Raw genomic sequence first — 20,784 nt, 5'->3', positions numbered from 1 at the left:
TTTCATCCTCTGCCAGGATGGGAGTGATACGACTTCCCAACCCCTCTAGGATCCTGTGTTTTTCTTTTCATATTATTCTCATTCTACTTCAACAGACTACTGCAGAAAGAGAGCTGAAGTTTGTGGTTGTAGTAAGTAGATTTGTTTTCTGTTTTGTTGTGGGGAATACAGGGAATTTGATACGGCTGTCGACTCAAAGAAGCTGTGCAGTTACTTTGCCGCTTTTTAGACGTAGAAATAACTACTGCTGCCCTTTTGCTTACTGAGTTTAAAGACTTTACTTAGATGAAAATGCCTCTAGTTATAAGAATTTTCATTTCCTAACCCCTAGTTATTATTTCAAGATAACTGAACAACTTCACTTTGTGGTAGATGCATAGTGCACAGGAGTTAAGAGATCTGGGGTCCAGTTTACCTGTTCTTGCTTAATTTAGCTGACACTCTAATGCCTTGCCTGAGCTGGCAATTATGGCCTCCCTTCTCTGTGCTTGGAAGCTGAAGGTGTTACAGAAGTTACCACACACACACACAAAAAAAAAAAGTATTTTCAATTTCATAACTGAATAATAACTGAATGGGCACAGCAGTATACTGAGAAATAGAAAAGGGCATTTTTATGTAGAGATTTGAGATACATGTTGCATTAACTGCAGTTAGGTTGAAAGTGGACTGTAAACGTTTTTTTGCTGGGACATTTCTTATTTTAAAGTAACTAGACACTACTTCAATGACACTTTCCCTAAGAGCTCAGGTAAAAGAGAGATTAATTCAATGAAATAGTATAGATTGTGAAGGTTGCATCATAGCCCTTTTCATTCTAATTTCTTTTTTTAATAGGAGGTATACTGATAAAGAATAGTTAGTCTAAAGGTCTAAAGGTCTAAAGTCTATATTAGTTAATACAAAGTTGTGGGGGTTGGAATTCACATTTAGAAATAGGAATTTTAAGATCTTCTTCTTCCACCTTTCTCTATCTGAAACACGTGCACACACAGATAACAAACACAAGTACTGTGTCCAAAACACATCTTCTAGCTCTCGGTAAATTATTTCATATCTAGTTGTCCATTGGCTGCACTCTAGATGTGCCACTTGGAGAGAGGCCAGAGTGCACGGGAAAAACCAGTTCCTGCTCCTGCTGAGGCTTATTGCTCTATCAGACACTACACATAGCAGGGACTCGGTGCTAATTCCAGTAATGTTCTGCATATAGCAATGCACTGAAATGTTGTTTCAATGATAAGAAGAACTGGACACACAGATGAAATCAGGCAGTCAGCAAGCCGTGGAGAATTAACTCTTTGAAGGGAAGGAGACTTTTATTGAATTGTAGCTGCTATTATGTTCTAACAAGCAATGGTTTTGCAGAAAGAATTACAGGAAATGCTCACCATTATGAAGATAGAGGCTTCCTATCCAAAATCAGCTTGCTTACCACAGCTATGCAGCCACCTTCCCCACCTACCAAAAAAAAATTTTAAAAAATAGCACTTTATTTATAGGGTAACTTATCACAACTAATATTAAAATAATAGCTAATTTGGACTGTCTTCCCTTTATCCTTGATACTTTTCCTCGGACTGAACAATCTGCCTAAAAAGTTACAAAAAGTTTCATCTCATTATAAGCATACGACTCTTTTCTTAAGGTACAGTTTTTGTGTGTTTGATTTAATTTTGCCTTCTGAACTCACTAATTGAATTCTTATGGGAACGGAATTGCTAGCATAAATAGGGTAGGAATTGGCCACAGAACGTTTCACTGATATAATGGGATATAACAAGGGCATGGTTAGAGTCAAGGTAAGTCTAAAAGGGATCTTTCTGAGATAATTCAATAGGCATTTTCCAGCTGTCCTCTGTAAGTTGCTGTTTTCACCTGAGAGTATTACTGCATTGTGAAAATGTGTCATAATGACTTTTTAAAACTTTATTACCAGAATTGCACAATATAAAATACATCTGCAGGGGAGAAAAAACAGACAAATGTTCCCTTTTGCTCAATTCCAGAATTGTGCTATGCTCTGGGAAGGTACCTTGCTCTCTCCACACGGTTTCCATCTTTGTGCTGATTCTGTGCGTTTTGATAGTTGGCCACAAGTCCTTTTGGTTGAAAAGCTCTAGTTCAAGCCAATTTGTCAAAATGCTATTTTAGTTTTCTTTCTCACATGTAAACATTAGCCTTCACCATGATTCTTGTGCACTGGATTTAAAGTAGACATAAGAGAAGAAAATAGGAAATACGTAGGACCATAGGTACTAACTAGAAATGAGATACTGATTTATTGCCTCTGTATAAAGTTCTGACCTGTAGCTTCTGCCTCCACACAGGCACTCATTTTACCTGTCATATATACAAAGAGGTGCGGTTTTTGAGGTACTGCGATTTCATCATGTCTTTCTTCTTATAACTCAGGATAGGAAGTGTCTGAGCATGTTATCTATGTGTCTAATCAAGCCAAGCCATTTGAAAGCTTGACTAAACATGCTCAGTATTTCTGCACCTATGGTTTCCCTGAACTAGCAGCAGGACTGGTTCCATTTCTCTCTTGTTTCTTCATTCCTATTGCTGGCTTCAAAATAAGAAATCTTTTTGTTTGAAGTTGAGTCTGTCAATAAAAATGTCTGTAAAAGGCTCACTGTTACTCAGAGACAGATAATTCACTGTAATTCATGGCATTTCTGAAGGAAGATGTTCTATATACTACACGTGCCATATTCTCAGTTCACCCTCTCCTCCACACCAGCTTTTCTCCAGGATGCTTTTTCACCTGACAACAATGTAAGCAAATGTTGGCCAAAGTCTGAGTAGTGTGGCTGTTTTGATCCGGAGTGACCACCCTCACAAAGTGTCAAAGAGTAAATGGGAGAACCCAGACACCAAATGAGATTCAAGCTGTATTAGAATTGAAGGAGAGGATATTTGGTAACTATACATCTACTGCTTTTGAGAACTGACTGAGGTGAAGCACTTCAGGCAGAAGGGCTGAAATAAATACACCAAATGGGTATGCTTTGCTCTTTTTGGTGTACATCCTCCTTGCCCTCCCTTCCTTTTTGATTTCTAGTGTCTTTTCACCATTTATGATGCTTCCTTGTTCCTCTTCTCTCATACTACCATATTCTATGCCTTCTAAAAGGTCAGGAAGGTAATCTGTAGGCCAGGAATAATAAAAGCTGCATCACACACATTTTTAAATGAATTTGAAGGATCAACTCCTTTTTAACAAAATTGAAATGATGAGCGTTGAGAAATACATAGTGATGAACAAGGTAAGCTTTGTAGGGATACATTTTCTTTCCCTAACAGTATCAGGTGTTCTAATGGAAAAGACAAACTTGTAAATGCACAAGCTCTTCTTAAAGTTTTACGTTTCAAAAAAAAAAAAAAAAAAGTCTCCTAAAATGTAGCTGACTGACTGACTGAGTTAGCCTTTTACATTAAGTGGTTGTTCATAAGGTCATGGTTTCATTTCCAACTGTAACTGAAGCAAGGTCATTTTCAGAAGTAGCAAGCAAGAAGGACAGGAGCACAAACAAAAATCAGTTGGCTGAGAAGCTTAGTCTTCAGTTCCTAAAAGCAGGGTTCTGCTCTTAGAAGTATTTGTTGCTTCCTTGCTACTTCCAACTTAGTGCTAATATCATATTGTCACTGTGCAATAAAGACGCAGAAATACAAACAAGGAACGGAACTTTTTTCTATTTTGTGTGGACTTAAAAGAAGCTGTGCTGCTTTTTAGAAGAGAACACCCTCCACTGCTTCCATTTCTTAAGGTTACAAAGTGAGAAAATATTTTTCTTTACATCTCCTGCTCTCACATATATTTGAATATCTTTCAATCTTTATCTCTTTGCCCTCTCACTTCTGTTCAGGTAAAATGCTACTCTGTTCTGGCTCATTGAAAGATTTTAAGGGTTGACTGTTGTGACAGTGAAATATACTCTGGGGGTTGTATTGCACATTAAGTATAAAGCATCATAAACCAGTAGTTAAAATCTAACACATTTTCAGTAATTTTTCACTAATAAAAAGGGCATTATTTATTGGCCAAGTATTGATCCATTGCTACATATTGCCTAAAAAATAGTAATTTAATCATGTCGGTCAGTTTGAGCAACTGTCATTTACTCATAAAAATGCATTGTTGTGAAGCCGGATAATTTAACAAGAAAATATGCAGCTACATGGTAATTGGGAATTTAACCTTCATTCTTTACAGAGGCATCAGCTTGCCCAGAAAAGCTGATGAATCCCACCTGACATCTATTTATGTCAGCATGCCAAAACACCAAGGAAATAAGCAGTGACATAGAAGTCCTCCTCACTCATTTTTCTCGTACAACTGAATCAAATCACCAGACAATGTAGCTCTTTACCTATTCTGTTCACCTGAGGTGCACTGAGAAATTATTATAAACTACCAACTGAGATTCCAGATTAGTATAAAAAGACATATACAGAATTAAAAATTGCATAGAGAAACAAAAATAAATTATTGAAGAAAGATTTTTATGGACTATTTTGTTGTACTTGAACTCAGAAAAGAAGGGTTTTTTTCCTGAAACTGTGCAATTTCTTGTTGATCAACATGTTGATGATGATGGTGAAAAAACCTCCTTGATTTGCTGAAAAATATTAATTTCAGGTTGGCCACATTTTCAGCAAAATTCAAGTAGCAAAGCAAAAAAATAATAACCAGCTTTCTACATGGTTCTAATGGTAACATCTACTCCAGCAAACCTTGCTGTTTATTGTAGGAAATGAACAGAGTGAGAAAACCAATTATATTTGCCTTTAAAGGATAGTATTTTCCATCTCTGAAGTATCTGCTCTAGCACAGGTTTGTGCACATTAGTACAGAAGGCTGATGAAAAGGGTGTGTGCTGTAATTAAAACATTAAGCCACAGTGCCTGTGTGTACTTTGAAAAATATAAACATAAAACACCTCCCAGTGGGAGTGGCAAACTAATTAGCGTGTACAAACCTCTCTGATGTTTGGAAAGAATGATGTGGCTTAATGAGGCAATACAGAGTATTAATTATTATCAAGCTGTACACCAGAAGGTGTTATGGAATAAATGTCATTTTATGAACAAATATACCATACATCCGCATTGTCATTTTATTCTGCAAAGTCAGGAATGAGGTGGTTATGTGAACATTGATACAAGCAAAGATAACTTTTGCAACAGTTTAGATCAGCATCCAGGAAGGCTGTCTGGAGCCCTGTGAATTTGTACTCCAGCATTTCCTTTCATGTGAAACTTTTGTGGACTTCATTTTTCTAAAACCACGCATGACATACTTAGGGAAGTATGTCATGAGTTTTTCAGACTTCAGAGTTTTTCAGAACTTTAATCTATTTAATGCACTTTCTTTGTATGCTGGAATAAAAACACAAAAAGCCTCATTTAAGGTTTCTGATGTAAAAGTCATATGGTTGAGTGTATCACACTAGTATGCTGGAATGTCCAGGATAGAAAAGCGACCAAAGTCTTTACTCTCACTGAATTTAACAGAAAAAAAATCATACAGGCTTTCAAAAATATTTTCATACATGTACATACAAGTATTAATAAATATTAAGCTAACAGGGTAAATGTTTATACTCTTTCATCTTTATATTTTAGGATGATTGAGAAATCAAGCATAAGATCCATGTGTACATGAAATTAACTTTTAAAGATGCTGCTATGAAAAAAGCAGTCACCAAAAGGTTCAAGTGTCTATGCCAAAGTAATTAAATACTCATATGAGCGTATCAGTAACTGCTTTAATATTCAGAGGTGCTGACTGTCCAAAATTCAGTCATATTTCTTGTGTAGGTGCCTAGCTATGGATGTAATCTCAGCATTAACTTATTGGCTGATTAATTTTATGTTCTAGGAGGAAGAATCATCAAGCTCATTCCCACTAAATTCCTATCTAATTATACCTATTCTGGTGTGTAAAGAATGTACTCCAATCCTACTTGACTAGGTTTCTGCAGACTCTCCGATATTTTCATTTGAAAAATGGCACTGGAAGTATAATGTATGCTTAACTTCTAGCTAGGTAAGAAAGGAATGTTAACAGTAATTAACTTGATTTTTTTTATCGGTAATATTGTTAGGTTTTCCGACATGGTGACCGAACACCAGTTGTAAACTTTCCAACTGACCTACACAAAGAAAGTGAATGGCCCCAGGGATTTGGACAACTTACCAAGGTATGTTGACTTTCTTAGAAGCACTTACATATACTATTAAAATAGGAAGCGTGCAGATTTTTTTATGTGTGCCTCAGAAACATTTGCAAATCCCAAGTACCGATAGTTGGTATTAGCAATACCCCATAATTAATAAACATTTTTGCAACATTATTCATCCAACTACTGCTAAATTGAAATCTTGCTCATCATAGTTTTATAACCACCCTCATGAAAGCAACAACTTCCTGATAATGTGTCTGCATTCAAGTAAATGGCAAGCTTAAACATTATCTACACTCTTAACATCGATGAAGTTCTAATGACCGCTAAGCACTGGGCCCTGTGACAGGGTAAAAGAATGACACCTGCCCACCAGGTCAAGCGACGACTCCACAACTCATTTGACTGGCAACCATATACTCACAAAACAAGGGAAGTCTTGCAGAGTGAGGCTTTCTCTGGGGACAACGTGTCTTCTAAAGAAAGCTGATTTCAGCCCAGAGTTTCACTAAGATGCGCTGAACCTACTTTGTGCATTTCAACATCGAGCCTTAGCTCTTTAACTGTATTTGGCACGTGAAATTCTGGAGCAAAGAGAGGCTGATGCATTTCCTAATAATACTTCATCATGATGCCAAAGGATGAATCAGAGACCATTCAGCATTTAGTGTTTGAAGCGAGGCTTGAAAGATCTGTAAAATTCAGACATGCAGACAACACATTACTATCCCCAGATATATAGCTTAAGCTGTAAGAACTAAAAAAATTCTGCTTTGGCACAGATTTTTTTGAGAGCTTTTTGCTATTTTATTATCTTTTTAGCAACAGTAATAAGAATGTACTTCTCTGACAGATAAAAGTTAAAAAGTTCATCTCACAGGTTTGGAAATGATTAACAGAAAAGACAGTGTGCCGTCTAAGAAAATGCAGGTGCACCAAAGCAAAGATGGAAGAATATTACTTGAGGCATGAAATGCAAGCTACAAATTTATCAGGTTGATCAAATAGCAGAGCAATGACAATAATAAATACAGGGTTATCAATCATCCTTTCTCAGCTGTCACTAACTGACATACTCTTTACGGTGTTGATCATCAATAACTCCAGGAGCATCTACAGAGCTCCAGCATTTGTATAGAATCAGACGCATTGCCTTTCCTCTAGCAGATGTCGGAGCTTAGCATTTCAGAACATGTCATTTTTTCATAGGTATGAATGAGTACTTCTATTAAAAATTCTAGAATTAAAAATTCTACCTACAAGATATACAGTACATTATACGAATGCTTAATGATTACTTAAAAACTGATTGCTGAAGACAAAAAAGAAAATAGAAAAGAAACTTCTACATTAAGATTCTCTAATCACCTTAATCTAATGGTCATCTGTATGCTTGCCTAACAGACTGGAATGCAGCAGCTATTCAAACTTGGACAGTACACGAGGGAAAGATATTCCAACTTTCTGAACAGCACATACAACCGGCAAGAGGTATATAACAGCACTGTCTGGCAGAGATTTCTCTGGTATAGAGGAACTATGGATTTGTGCTAGATAAAAGCACATCATCATATTCATTTCATTAATGGAAAAATTAAGGTAATAGAAGAACATTTTTGAAAGTCAGGTTTTTATGTCAAGGTAAAAACATAGACTAAAGTCTAGCTTTCAGGTCCTACATTCCATTTGGGTCTTCCACTCTCTAGTTTTCCAGGACTGAACACCTCCACACCACCAAATGAATTGGGAATTTATACATAGTGACCCAATATTGTTCTACCCTGTTGAAAGGTGAATGCATATCCAGGCATATGATGGTCCATGCTCACATACTTCATCCTGTAAAAGAAAAGTCTAGCCGTTGTTTGGATGTCCCTGTCATACAGTACAGATCCAGAAGATCTGTGATCCAGTGATATGCAGAAGATATGCCAGGGAAGGCATAAAAGACTACAGCTTTGCCATGGTTCCAAAAGAGTTTATAGTTTTAAGCGCCCTCATTCCTGAGGTATAGCAGATGGATCATAATAGTGTTCTTTTGAATCTCAGAAGATGGAGAGCTTCCTTCTTTTAAATCATGCTTTCTTATTCTTCTTAGTTCAGTCTGAAGGTTAGATTGCAAACTGAAAGATGCTTTGGCAATTCCATTTATGCAAATGAAGTGGGGCCCTAGAAAGCTGAGTTACGGTTTCACTGTTTTGACTTTATGCAAAAACATAAAACTGAAAATAAGAAGCTGAGACTGATTAGTTGGGTAAAAGTTCCTTATTATTTTCATTGTTTCCATTTTTTTTAAAACTCTTTGCCTTTATATCTTCAGTTTTATATCCAAAGTACAGATTATGATCGCACAATTATGAGTGCCCAGTCATACCTTTCTGGCCTCTTTCCACCAACTAGCAGCCAAATTTGGAACCCTGAGCTTCTCTGGCAACCCATCCCAGTTCATGTTTTGCAAAAATCAACAGACCAGGTAAGTACTGACTGGACAGTTTCTACAATGCCTTAAACTTTCCCAGAAGCAAAGAAGAGAAAAAAGGGGGGAAAACGCCAAAAAATATTTTCTATTCTATTTGAGTTCAATCTAATAGAAAACATAAACTGCAGCTACTGCCTGACAAGCGTGCCATAGGTCAACTGAAATAGCTGCATGAAAATCCTCCTTCTATAGTTGCAGAATACCTGAATTGTTGTCCACACTACTATTTTCTTCAAGGTACAGCTCTAACATGTCTCTTGGCGAGGGCACTTTTGGACAGTATTGAAGGGAAGTTGCCCTAAACCTTTAGAGAGGACAGGTGTTTTCTAAGCACCAATCAGCTAAACAGACTGACTCTCCTCGGCAAGTTTGTTCCATAGTTTATTCACGGAATGGAATTTTCACCAGCCACTATAATGATGTCTCAATTATTACTTTGCTATTCTGGTAGCACTTAGGTACTCTAATTACAGACAAGGGCCCTTTTATGCTTAGTGCTATACAAATGTTTAATGAAACCCTAGCACTTGCCCTGTGGTTCGTAATAAGAGCAGACCTACCTGAATGTTAGGTCTTGTAGAAGTTCTACTACAGGCAGCTCTCCCTGGCTGACTTGGGTTTAGATTTTAATTTCACTGGCTCCTGTGACAAGGACTGTGTAAGGAACAGTGTGTTGAACAAGGACAAAAAGTTATAGAATGTAATGACAGAAAGGCTAATTTTCTTCTGCCTTTGAGGACAGAAGTTGACTTTAAGGAAATGTATACAAAAACTTTATTAAATAACTGCCTGTCCAGTCACCAACATCAGAGGATGGACCTTGTCATTAGGGGGTGGCCACAGCTGCCTCCCACTGGCACTCCTCCGTTCTTGGAGGCCATGCTTGAAAGCAGGTACAGAGCAAGAGTTTCCACAAACTGGATTACATACAATGTGATTCAGCTTGAAACTTGACTCTGTCCCTAAACAAAAAAGAATGTCACTGTTATTTAAATGTGGAACACTAAGGGAAGTTCTTTCACCGGAAGACATGAAAAAGCATCAAAGCGGTCAGAGCTCTGGCCAAATAAAATCTCAAAGCCCTTACAGGAATCGCAGTGCAGTGCAATGACCGGTTCAGAGAAGGCAAGCTCATTTCTAGGAATATCTAGTACCTCATCACTTCTGCAGTTGCTTCAGGAACGGGTATTGATGTTTCATTGAAACACAGCTCTGCGACAACTAAAAATTCCTGTTAAATATGCAAACCACCTGGAAGAAACATTTTTCTCTTGATAAACCAAGCAGATGTTTGAGGGTATTTTCAAGCCCTAAGCAACACAAAGTGGGAAATTGAGGCCAAGTTACAGTCTTGTAAAAAAACCTAATCACAGTTTATTTTTCAGCCACTGAGATCTATCAAGACCTGACAGGCAACAGTACCGAGTACTGCTTAATGATGCCAAAGGGAGTGGCTTAACTAATAGCACCTAGAGGGGAATAATTAAGCCCTACAGCAAGAGAAACATTTGTTATTGTGTAATTAAACAACATTCCCCAATTTCATATTGCATCTTTGAGCCTTCACTCTCTGGTGTGCTGCTGCTACAGAAAAAAATGCACACTTGGAAATCTGTCCAAGTGAATGTGTGCTAGTGTCAGTGGCTGCTGCAAACTTCATCTTGATAAATCAAAGAGAAAATAGAAGCACTGGAAGTTCAGTCTGCAAATGTTCACCCCAACAGAGAGTACACTTTGCACATACATAAGCCATAGATTGAAGTTAATTTCTCCTTGACATGATTTGTATGGTTATAGAATAATATTAGTGCTGGGTCAAAAAATGCTCTAGTGATGTGACATAAAGTGATAAAGCAGCACAAGCTTATTTTGCTCATCATAACTTTTTATTGACGCTTTATGCTGGATCAGGTATCATCTGTCCTGCAACTGGCACAAAGCATACTTGTCAGAGTACAGAGTTTGATGGACACGTACGTATTTACACATGATTCAGATCAAATACGTACTACCAGGCGACCTTGTAATGCATTCACTTGGAGTTATTAAAAGTGAACCATACCCCTAAACAAGAATAGAGCCATTTGGCTCATAGATTTTTGATATTTCAGAAGCACAAATTAATTGTCACTCTTGTTTTGAGTTCTGTTCATTAAGTGGTACTTAAAAAGCTTACCATAATATGCTGCTTACCTCCAAAGAGATGAAAGCAGGATGTGTAGATGCAAAAGTAATTCAGATTCCAGTACCAGGTGGAGCCCAAGTTGCATCTGGGGGGATTCAGAAATTAAGAGGGAAATGGTAACTTTTAAAAATTCCTGACCATGGACCCTGATCCATTTTCCAAAGCAATGCCCTGACAGACATGCACAATTGGTTTTTCCCAAAATCAGTTAAACTGAGGGAAATTAAGCTACCATAGCCACAAGTAGCCACTGAAAAGTCAAGTTACCACAGTCCATTCCTTATTTCAGCTGAATTCATGAGCAAGGCACCCAAACAAACCACGACAGAGTAGCTGTAATATGGCCATGAATCTGTCCAACTAATATTACATCAGCAATCTCAGCAATGGAAAAACTAGAGGTGCGTTGATTAATTCTAGAACTTTTCTAAGTTTTATTTCTCTTTTTTCAGAAGCTGCATTTTCCTCTGACTGGATGTCCCCGTTTTGATGAACTTCAGAACAAAACACAAACATCTAGTGAATTTCAAAGCAGAATACAACCATACATGGTAAGAAAAAATAAAAAGGAAAAAAAATCTAAGAAGAAGGAAAGTAATTAAGATGTAGAAGTTATGGAATTGCATTGTTTCCTTTTGCTAAAATGGAAAAATAAATAAATGCAAAAAAACCCAAACCCAAATCCTGAGGACTCTCTTAAAATCAGAAATTTAGGCCAGTATGATCAAAAACTATGATTGATATCCTTATGCATTTCTCATACTTTTCTATATTAATCTTTTAAAATGTGGATTTAACATTAATGTTCTGATACTCTTTACAGCTGCATGTAACTAAAGTTCCATGATCTGAAGGGAGAAGAAATTTCTGGATGCAGCAATTCCTAGTGTTACCGGGTAGCACAAAACCAATTCTAAAAAAATCTGACAAATCTGAAGCTTAGGCAGGTTTATGCCTTCCTGCTGTGACTTTCAGAAATTAAAATTACAGCAGAGAACTAAATCCAGCCCAACCAGGCGAACACTCTGACTTATAAATATTTCTCTGAGATGCATTTTGGATCTGTCACAAGACATGCTTCTGTTTTGGCCCTGACACAAATCTTCACAGTCATAGATTCAAAGTTTCCCATTCCAGTGCTGCAGTGGGATGTAGGTCCATGGATGGTACACCTACCTCAAGCAACTATGTTCTTGTGGATAATAATTGCTCCAGATAGTGGTTACCACTGCTCTCTTTTTTGCCTACCATGCAGTTTGTAATAGCAGGGGTCTCGTGTTCCTCGTCCCCTGACTGCACCAGTACACGTTCTCTCAAAGTCACTTCAGGCTTACTGCTTGGGTTAAACCAAACATTTTCCTTTTTTGATTTATATCTAACTTTCTGCTAGCTCAGCTACTCTGGTCAGCCTCACTCACCTGCAATGGGAGGTGAATTATGACTTCATAGCTATCCTCTCCCTCAGCCACTAGTATGAAAAAGGCAATGTGGAAATAAGGGATATCAAGGAGTCCCTTTATTCTTCCATGGTAGCATGTAGCAAGAATCCCTGTGGGAATTGTTGTGGAACTATTACTTAGATATTTAGCTCCCCTTCAATGGCAGAAGGAAAATCTAGTTTCCTTTTCAATTTCTTTTTTCCTCATCCTGAATACTTGCCTCAGCTCTCCTTAATTTTCTATTTTTTCCTCATTTTTTCCTTTTCCCTTAGAGCCTTCCTCTTCCTTTTATCTGAAGGCTTGAGGTGACTGAGGTAGCCTCCTGGAGCAGTCAGAAGAGGGAGAGGAGAGTGCAGCAGAGAGAGCACCAGACTAATCCATAGTAGGGCTGAGAAAAAGCAGTGTCTGATACAGAGATCAGTACCTTGAAATGGTTACAAAATGAAACCTGCAACCAAAATCTTCTGCTACAAGGGCTTCACTCGTGTAAAATTAAATACTATTGTGTTGCCAGGTTGGGTGCTAATGAATCTGCATATATGTTCCATATGTATTAAGCATTTGTGTTATACTCTTCAATTTTTTTCCCCCAGGACTTTATACAAACAATGGCAGTTAACACAGGACTTGAACTAAATAATCTTAAAATACTGGACAATTTCCAGCTCTGGAATACGTACGATACTCTATACTGTGAGGTAATAATAAGACAATAGGGGTCGGGAAAGAATATAACTCCTAAGTCAGGTTTCAATTAAATCATGGCAATGTGGTTTCATAGGAAAGAGTTGCCTTCTCTCCTGCATTTGCTTTATTTAATTTTTTTTTAATTTGAATCTAAGTTCTAATTTAGTGCATTGGTAAAAGACAACCCAAAAACATGATTTACCCCTTCGAAACTGTTTTTTCCATTTGCTGGCTTATTCTGAAGCGCTGGTACCAGAATCCATTCCCTTTTTTCCCTCATTTCCCTTCCAAATATGCTGCTATAGAATCACTTAAGCATGCTGCCTAGGACACGTATATGATTTTTAACAGGAAAATGAAATTATTTGTTTTAATCTATCAACAGGTAAACATCAAAATACTTAGAGCTTGAAAATGAGGGGTAAGATTATGACCTATCAGTTAGAAATTCGGAGATGATGACAGCGACTGGTGAATAAAATCAGGCTGGCCCCAAGCATGGGATGAGTCCATCTGGCCCCAGTCATTATCAGCAGCACATGAAGGCTGTTGAACATATCCTCCACACACTGGCACTTAGACACTATCAGACACCGTCATTCTTAACATGACTGGAGAGTGACACTTGGCTGTAAAAGGCCAGTGATGGAACTGGTACCTGGACAACTGTATGGAAATGGAAGGAAAGGCTGGAGCTAGGTTATACCCTGAAGACCCTGAAGGGAAGAGGATAAGACATATGTCTGCAATCTTTCACACTAGCAAAACCAAAACCATATATCTCTATAGCAAGAACATATTATACCTACAAGGGATCCCCTTCACACAGGTGTCTCCCCTCTTCCCATTCCTCCACTTCAGGTTGATCCCCATTCCCACAAAGGGGATTTCAGGGCATGCTGACAAGTGAAACCACACTGGGCAAAGAATTGCAGGGCAGCCTCGGAGAGTCCAAATGTAGTAGTGTGAGGCTGAGCAACAGGATGATGGAAACCAGTAGAATTAAAACACATTATTTTCTTTTCCTTTATCACTAGGATATTCACAATTATACTCTCCCTGTATGGGCCACCAAAGATGTAATCAACAAGATGGGAAAACTGGCAGAATTGTCCTTATTATCGCTATTTGGGCTTTATAAAACTGAAGAGAAATCACGACTACAAGGAGGTAAATAAAAAAAATGCACAGATCTCAGAAACTAGGAGACAATGCTTATGGTAACATGCAACATCCTGTCACCGTACTCATGCAAAAATATTGATAAAGAACCTTGATTTGTAACTGTGGACATAGGATGCCATATTAAGCATGAAAATATGTGCTGAACGCTGGCATTTGCATGGATGAGATATTGAAACGAGGTGTAAACATGAATGTCTTCAGTTATCCATAGTTTTTAAGAGATAAGGATTTTAAAAAAGATTATAGAAATCCAAGGGAATAATCAAGCTTCATGGGCATGATCATTACTTGTATGACATTATGTTAGATTAAGTTTTAAGTTCTGTTTCTCCAATATTTATTTTGTTTCCTGATCTTTGTTTTTCCCTTTGATATACTGCTTATATATTGTGCCAAAACCTTGGCAACATATTGGTAGATCTCTGCAAGACTGATATAAAGCTGCTCCAAAACAATCTGATTGGAATAGAAGATGAGAGATTCAAGTTATGCCTATACTGCAAGAACGGGGCGTACTGCTTGGCTCCAAAATCGAGGTGCACAGGCTATGCAGAAATGACACTACTTCAGGACACAACCCAGGCATTTTTCATGTGATCCCCAGGTGTCCGTGAGCAGGAAACCCAAACAAGTGAGCTTGAATATCTGCAGGCTGGACTGTTTGGGGCTAGGTTTTGTAATGCACCTACCCTGCGGTCTAGACGTAGGTAAAGAATTATTAGCAACCTTATTGTCTAGGCATATACATCACTTGATCAAGCCATATAGTAATTACAGGCTTAGACCTGCATTAAAGCCCACTAGCTGGTAGCTGGCTGTATCACAGGGTCATGACTTTTTTCCTAGTGTTCACAGGCATACCAGTTATGCCCAAATTCCCTAGAATGGTATAAATTGTGCTGCAGGCAATTTCTGCTGCCGTTATCCCACTGGCTTTAGAATATCTCCGGTCTGGAGAAGGAGTACAAAAGAGCTTTGAAAAAATGAAGAATTGATTTGAAAATGTCTCTTCAGCATCTGGAGAGGAAGAGGCTAGCACAGCTGTCACTATTGCAAACAGACAAAAATGATGGAGAGGTGGTCTCGGCACAACAAAACTGGAAGTGTCATTAGCCCCAGTTCTAAGGATAGTTCTAGATGATTTTCTGAAAACCTTCCACTTCACTTGATCTGGATGATGAACAATATATTTCACCTCTGCAACACCTTCTCTCTAGTTATGAACTTGCAGTAAGCTAAAAAAATGAGTATGAGGCCTGAGCAGATGTCTTCTATTTGATACTCAAAATCTTTTGCGTTTTCGGTTTCTACGCAAATGTTATATCTTCATTTTCCTCTTCCTTGTTCCTATCTTCTTAAGGTGTTCTTGTGAATGCTATTTTAAATAGTATCAAACAAGCTGCCAATTCTTCAAAACAAAGAAAAATGGAGGTCTACTCTGCAGTGAGTATTTTCATCTTTCATAAATCTTGCTATGATTTTACCAGTAAAAGATCCTTAAAGAGAATAATCAATCTCCCTGTAAGTTAAATGAAAGAAACAGTTCAATTCAGCTAACAAGTTGAACACCAGTCAGTACAAAAACACAGCAGGAGCATGGATCTCACCTCAGCCTCAGTCAAACTGTACTTGGTAAAGAAAATGATGTATTTTATCAGCCAGTTTTTCTGCAACTTTATGGTGCAGTTTCTATAAGTTGCATCTTTCCTTAAGTGCTCCCAACCCAGGGATGCTGGCACATTGCAGAACTTCAGCTGCACCTCCAAACACTTCCTCTGCTTAGAAAGGGGTGATATAGCTGTGGATTCTATTTTTTTATTTATTTTAGAGGATGAAGGGGGCCATTTGAGTCAGGCCAAGATCCACTTAGCTCGTTCATTATCCTGTCTCTAACAATGCAACGGCAGGAAAGAATGTGAGAATAATGCCAGCACAGAGTGATGCTTCCCCTGACACAACCTTCCAGCAACCTGTGGCTTAGGGACTTCCTGAGACAGAGTCTGTGTCTATGTGTTTAATAGCACTTGTCAGTCTTTTTTCCATCAATTTATCTAATCACTTTTTTATTGCATTTACACTTTTGGCCTCTGCAACATCCTGTGGCAATGACTTGTGTGTTAAAAGAAAAAAAGTATTTCCTTATTTTTTTTAAACTTAATAGTGATTTAGCTCCCTCCTAGCATTTCTATTGTGAGAAACAGGGAATAGTCATTCCTTATTCACTTTTCGTGGGTCACTCATGAATTTACTATTGTCTATCACATCTCTTTCATCTTTCCTTTTCCGAGACAGAGTCCTAGCCTATTTAATCTTTCCTCATATAGAAACCTCTTAATACTTTAAATCTTTCTTGCTGCCTTTTCTATGTGTCTTCTAGCCCTACTGTATTCCTTTTGAAAAGGAAGAAGTACATCCAGAATTTTCACTGCTGCTTTAATGCCTTGAGGCCAAGTATACTCTTATTTTTAAAAGTGATCAGTCCAAAAAGTTCCAGATCCTGAATAATAATTAAAGCATAGCTGTTAGACTATACTATAAATAAGCCTAGCAAATATGCATATAAAGATGCTTGCAAAATTTAGGCATCAAGGTGTTTGGACTTCTTTCCTTCAGTTCCTCCTCCTGGGACACCCTGCAAGAGGAGGGATAATGGGGAGAGGAAGAGACTGCGGCTGGGTGGGTAACCAATTCTACCAAAATAGAAGTCAAACTGAGAATTTATTGTCCAAGTCCAAACAGAAGGAACAGCAATTTAAAAAGTGCTGGAGTGTGTGTGGAGGTGAGGAGAAAAGTATTTGCATGCAGCTATTTGTCTGATACACTATCTAAAAAAAAAGGACTTGTATTTTCACTCGAAATGCCATAGGATATATTACCTTATACTGCTTTAATCTGACTTTGGAACCAAAAACACTCCTGAAGGAAGGAGTAGCAAAATGCATTGAAAACCTAGATTTATTTCTCAGACCACATCTTGACTTCCCCCAGTATCTCTGTCTCCAAAATATTGCCAGATGGCGTAAGACACATACTGCAGTAAGTCTTTAGAAATGCCCCCTGCTGTCTGTAGTAAACCGTTAACATGTTTTTCCCAGTGGTGAATACACCAAATATATTTTTATCGTCAATTTTACACAGGTTTTGTTTTATCATGATTTCCACTCTCTCTTTACTCTTGCCTTATTACTCTGGATAAATGGTAGTTGACTTAACTGACTTTCAAGGATGGATTTTTTTTTTTTTCCAACAGCATGACACCACACTTGGGGCCCTCCAGATTGCTCTCAATATTTTCAATGGAAAACTGCCACCATACGCTGCTTGCCAGTTTTTTGAACTCTACCAAGAAAGCAGTGGGCAAGTATTTTCTTATCTATGCAAGAACAAGGAGTGGTTGGAATTTGGTCCCCCCTTCCCCCAAATCATTTTCCCCTCAAATGTTGTGAGGACATACAAATTCATTTTAAACCGATACTTCACTGAGCAGTCCACAGGCACAAAGTTATATTAAAACTAGGAAAAATTACGTTTGCTAGATATGCTAGATATGCACGTATCTGTGTGCTTTGAAAGATAGGAAGAAGAGGAAAACAGGCCTTCCCAGCTGGAAGTAAACGGTAAAATAGATTTTCCTGCTTCTTCAAAAGATAGCAACAACATTTCCAAGACTTCTCATAAATCCTAAGGCAAACCAGTTGGCTTAGAAGAGCCTGGTGCTGTTGCCATTCAAGAAGCCTTCAGAAGGACCTTTTGAGCTGATTTGTGATCTGTGCAATAATGTAACCAGCTTTTGCAAAGTGGGCTTTGCAGATGTCTTTCACAAAGTCTCCATTCTTGAAGAACAGGTTCTAGAGTAGGATGTTAGACCCTATTCCCAACATTCTGTTTCTAAAAAGGAAACCTTGTGTTTAAGAATCTTTTTTTAAAAATCTTTTCAATGTTGTTAATCAGGCAATATAGCATTGAAATGCATTATCGGAATGATTCTTCAAAGGATCCTTATGTACTCACTCTGCCAGGATGCACCTCTTCTTGTCCACTTGAGAAGTTTGCTGAACTAGTTTCTCCTGTGATTACAGAAAATTGGTCAAAAGAATGTGGGAAGAAAGACAAAATGAAAGGTAGTGTAACAGCTCTGTATTTTCTACGTAAGACACGGAGGCAGAAATTGTATCAATGGCTTCAAACTTTGCACCTTCCATACAATAGATAGATGTCCCTTTAACAAGTGTGGATCAGCTTTACTATGAACAGGCAAACCCAAAGGAAATTAAATTTCTCTAAAAATATGAAAAGTAGATTTGGCCACCAGTGTGAAGGCAGTGCTATTATTAGCGTACCCACATAAGGAGCTACCTGAAGGCCATGGCCAAAGCTAGAGCTTTGCTTGCTGAAAACGTCCAACAGAAATATGGGTGTGGGTGCTATGCAAGGAGTCCTGTGTATGACGGACGCATCAGTCCTTCAGTAGATACAAAGCAAAAATGGCTTGCACATGCACAGTAAGATAGATGCATCTGTATCTCCGGCATGTGTGCTATGTATTGAGGATACCTTAACCTCTGCTGTACACAGAGAAGGCAGCTGATCCATGCAGACAGAGTAGCTGTTTGCCTCCAACTACCAACAGCTGACAGCTGATAACCTCTTTCCACCTGAATACTATTTCCAGGAGGAAAGTGAAGGGCAAGGCAACACATGGCATTTTCCAATAGTCCTGGTATTTCCCCCTTCCTGCATATATTCACTGTTTTCCTGATCCTTGACGAAACTTTTAGTTTGCATTAATTGCACAGGGTCCTTCTTGCCCTGTGAAAACCCAGGAGTAAGATCTACCACACAGGAATCTATCTCTGCATTTCCAGGGTTGAAGTATATGTTTTATACTTATGTTGCATACATCAGTAAATGCAGGCCACGTGATCTTGCTAGAAATATGAACAAAATCTAACTATATTTCCATTGTACATATTTGTAATTAGACTGTATCCAAAATGATATATGTGTATGTCTTTCATTAACTCTCTTTTCCTTTATTGTTTTTCTTTCACAGATATTTTTATTGGATTTGACATTGCTGTTGGCTTGTTGTTCATTTTTGACCTTGTACTGCTTTACCTCCTTTATCATTATGGACGCTGCAGGCGCAGAAACAATTACCAAGACATTTAAAGGGGAGGTAAAGAAATGAAAGAGAGAGCAGTTAGACATCAAGCAATCCTTTAAGTTGCTTGTATCCATCAGTTTGCTCTGGCCAAATAAATCTCCAAAGCATATTCATAAACTTGAAGAGCTGAGGTATCTGTGGCCTAGCTCCTAAAAGACTAAACATCCGCAGGGAGAAATACTGTAGAAATACATTATTGTTAAGAATTTACTTTTGTAGCGATACGGAATTACTTAATTTTCTATCTTTATGTTTTCCACTACTATTTTTAATATTGCTTATTATCATTTAGCCCTCTACTTTTCTCTTTCCCTGCTCAATGAATCTTTCTTGAAAATCACAGTCTGTAATATTTTCCTTACCTCTTATAAATGGCTATTTTGTTGATACACAGGAAAATGTTTTCAGTGAGCAAAAGCTGCAATTACTATGTGAAAAAGATTCATACCAGCACTTGGGCATACTGTTTCTGCATTTATTAATGCAAATCTATGCATGAGTTTTGACTTTGGCCTTCAGCTAACAAAAGTCTGCAGCCTGCTTTTCAAAGGAGTTACACTACTATAGCTTTCATTTAAATTAGTAGAAACTGGAGGGAGATCTGTTGCATCTCCAGGCATAAGCAAGAAGCTTAGCGCAACAGCATCTTGGTCAGTGTCCACAACTTCAGTAATGTGGATAAGTAAATACATTAAAATCTATTTTCTGTTGCTACACTGCTTTCTTATTTTTCTGAGCTCCCTGTCATGAATGATCCTTTGCCCTGCATCTTTTCTATGGCGGATATGTTCTGTGTCCCGCTTCAGGTCCCCTCTATAATCTTATTTCTTTGAGCCACTCTTACAATTATTCCTCAAGTTATCACTCTATTCATCACCTTTAATTTTCATTTACAGTAACTCCTTTACCTCCTTGCTCTGTTCAAAATCGTTTCTGCTAGCAAGACATGCACTGAAAGTAAGAAAACACTGATTTTGCTTTTTATATGTTGATCTCTTCTGTGCAATACATTTTGTTTAGATTGTAAGCTCCTAAGGGCAGGGAATTTTTTTCCACAATTGCTCTCTAGTGTCATAAACTAGTATCATAAGCACTAATACTGCTGTATAAAATACTGCTTATCATCATATGTTTCCAGGGCTGAATCAAGATTTTTTTTATCCTGTAGTCCTGCAGAGGATACTGTGAATTGCATTACCATGGAGAAGCCTTTTTGAAAATCAAGACAGCTATACAGACAGGTGTGCCAACAGCAGGTCCAGTCCAACAGATATAATAAGCAATCATGTGCTCAAGCTAATGAGTCCTGTTGAGGTGCAGAAGTCTCAAGAAAGCTGAGAGATGGAGCTGCTTAGCTCAGGCATAGCATAGCATCAGTGTGAATACACTGCCTCTGGACTGACTTTGACTCACATCTGTGGGTTGCAACTTGGTGCCCAGGAGCTTGGGTC

At 38.1% G+C, this 20,784-nt stretch overlaps 1 protein-coding gene across 1 annotated transcript; it reads left to right on the top strand.

Moving 5' to 3' along the window:
• The first annotated feature begins 17 nt into the window (after nucleotides 1-17).
• Nucleotides 18-20,045, top strand: ACP3 (acid phosphatase 3). The gene is made up of 11 exons (XM_074150309.1): nucleotides 18-131; nucleotides 6,114-6,209; nucleotides 7,596-7,682; nucleotides 8,512-8,664; nucleotides 11,308-11,406; nucleotides 12,888-12,992; nucleotides 14,019-14,151; nucleotides 15,527-15,609; nucleotides 17,417-17,523; nucleotides 18,118-18,287; nucleotides 19,220-20,045. Exons 1-11 carry the CDS (start codon nucleotides 18-20, stop codon nucleotides 19,336-19,338), a joined length of 1,266 nt encoding a protein of 421 aa, XP_074006410.1. The 3' UTR covers nucleotides 19,339-20,045.
• The last annotated feature ends 739 nt before the right edge of the window (nucleotides 20,046-20,784 follow it).

Source organism: Numenius arquata, chromosome 7 (assembly GCF_964106895.1).
Source record: "Numenius arquata chromosome 7, bNumArq3.hap1.1, whole genome shotgun sequence".
Classification (NCBI taxonomy): domain Eukaryota; kingdom Metazoa; phylum Chordata; class Aves; order Charadriiformes; family Scolopacidae; genus Numenius; species Numenius arquata.
The sequence above is the reverse complement of the archived record's forward strand: the minus strand, read 5'-3'. Positions and strand labels throughout refer to the sequence as shown.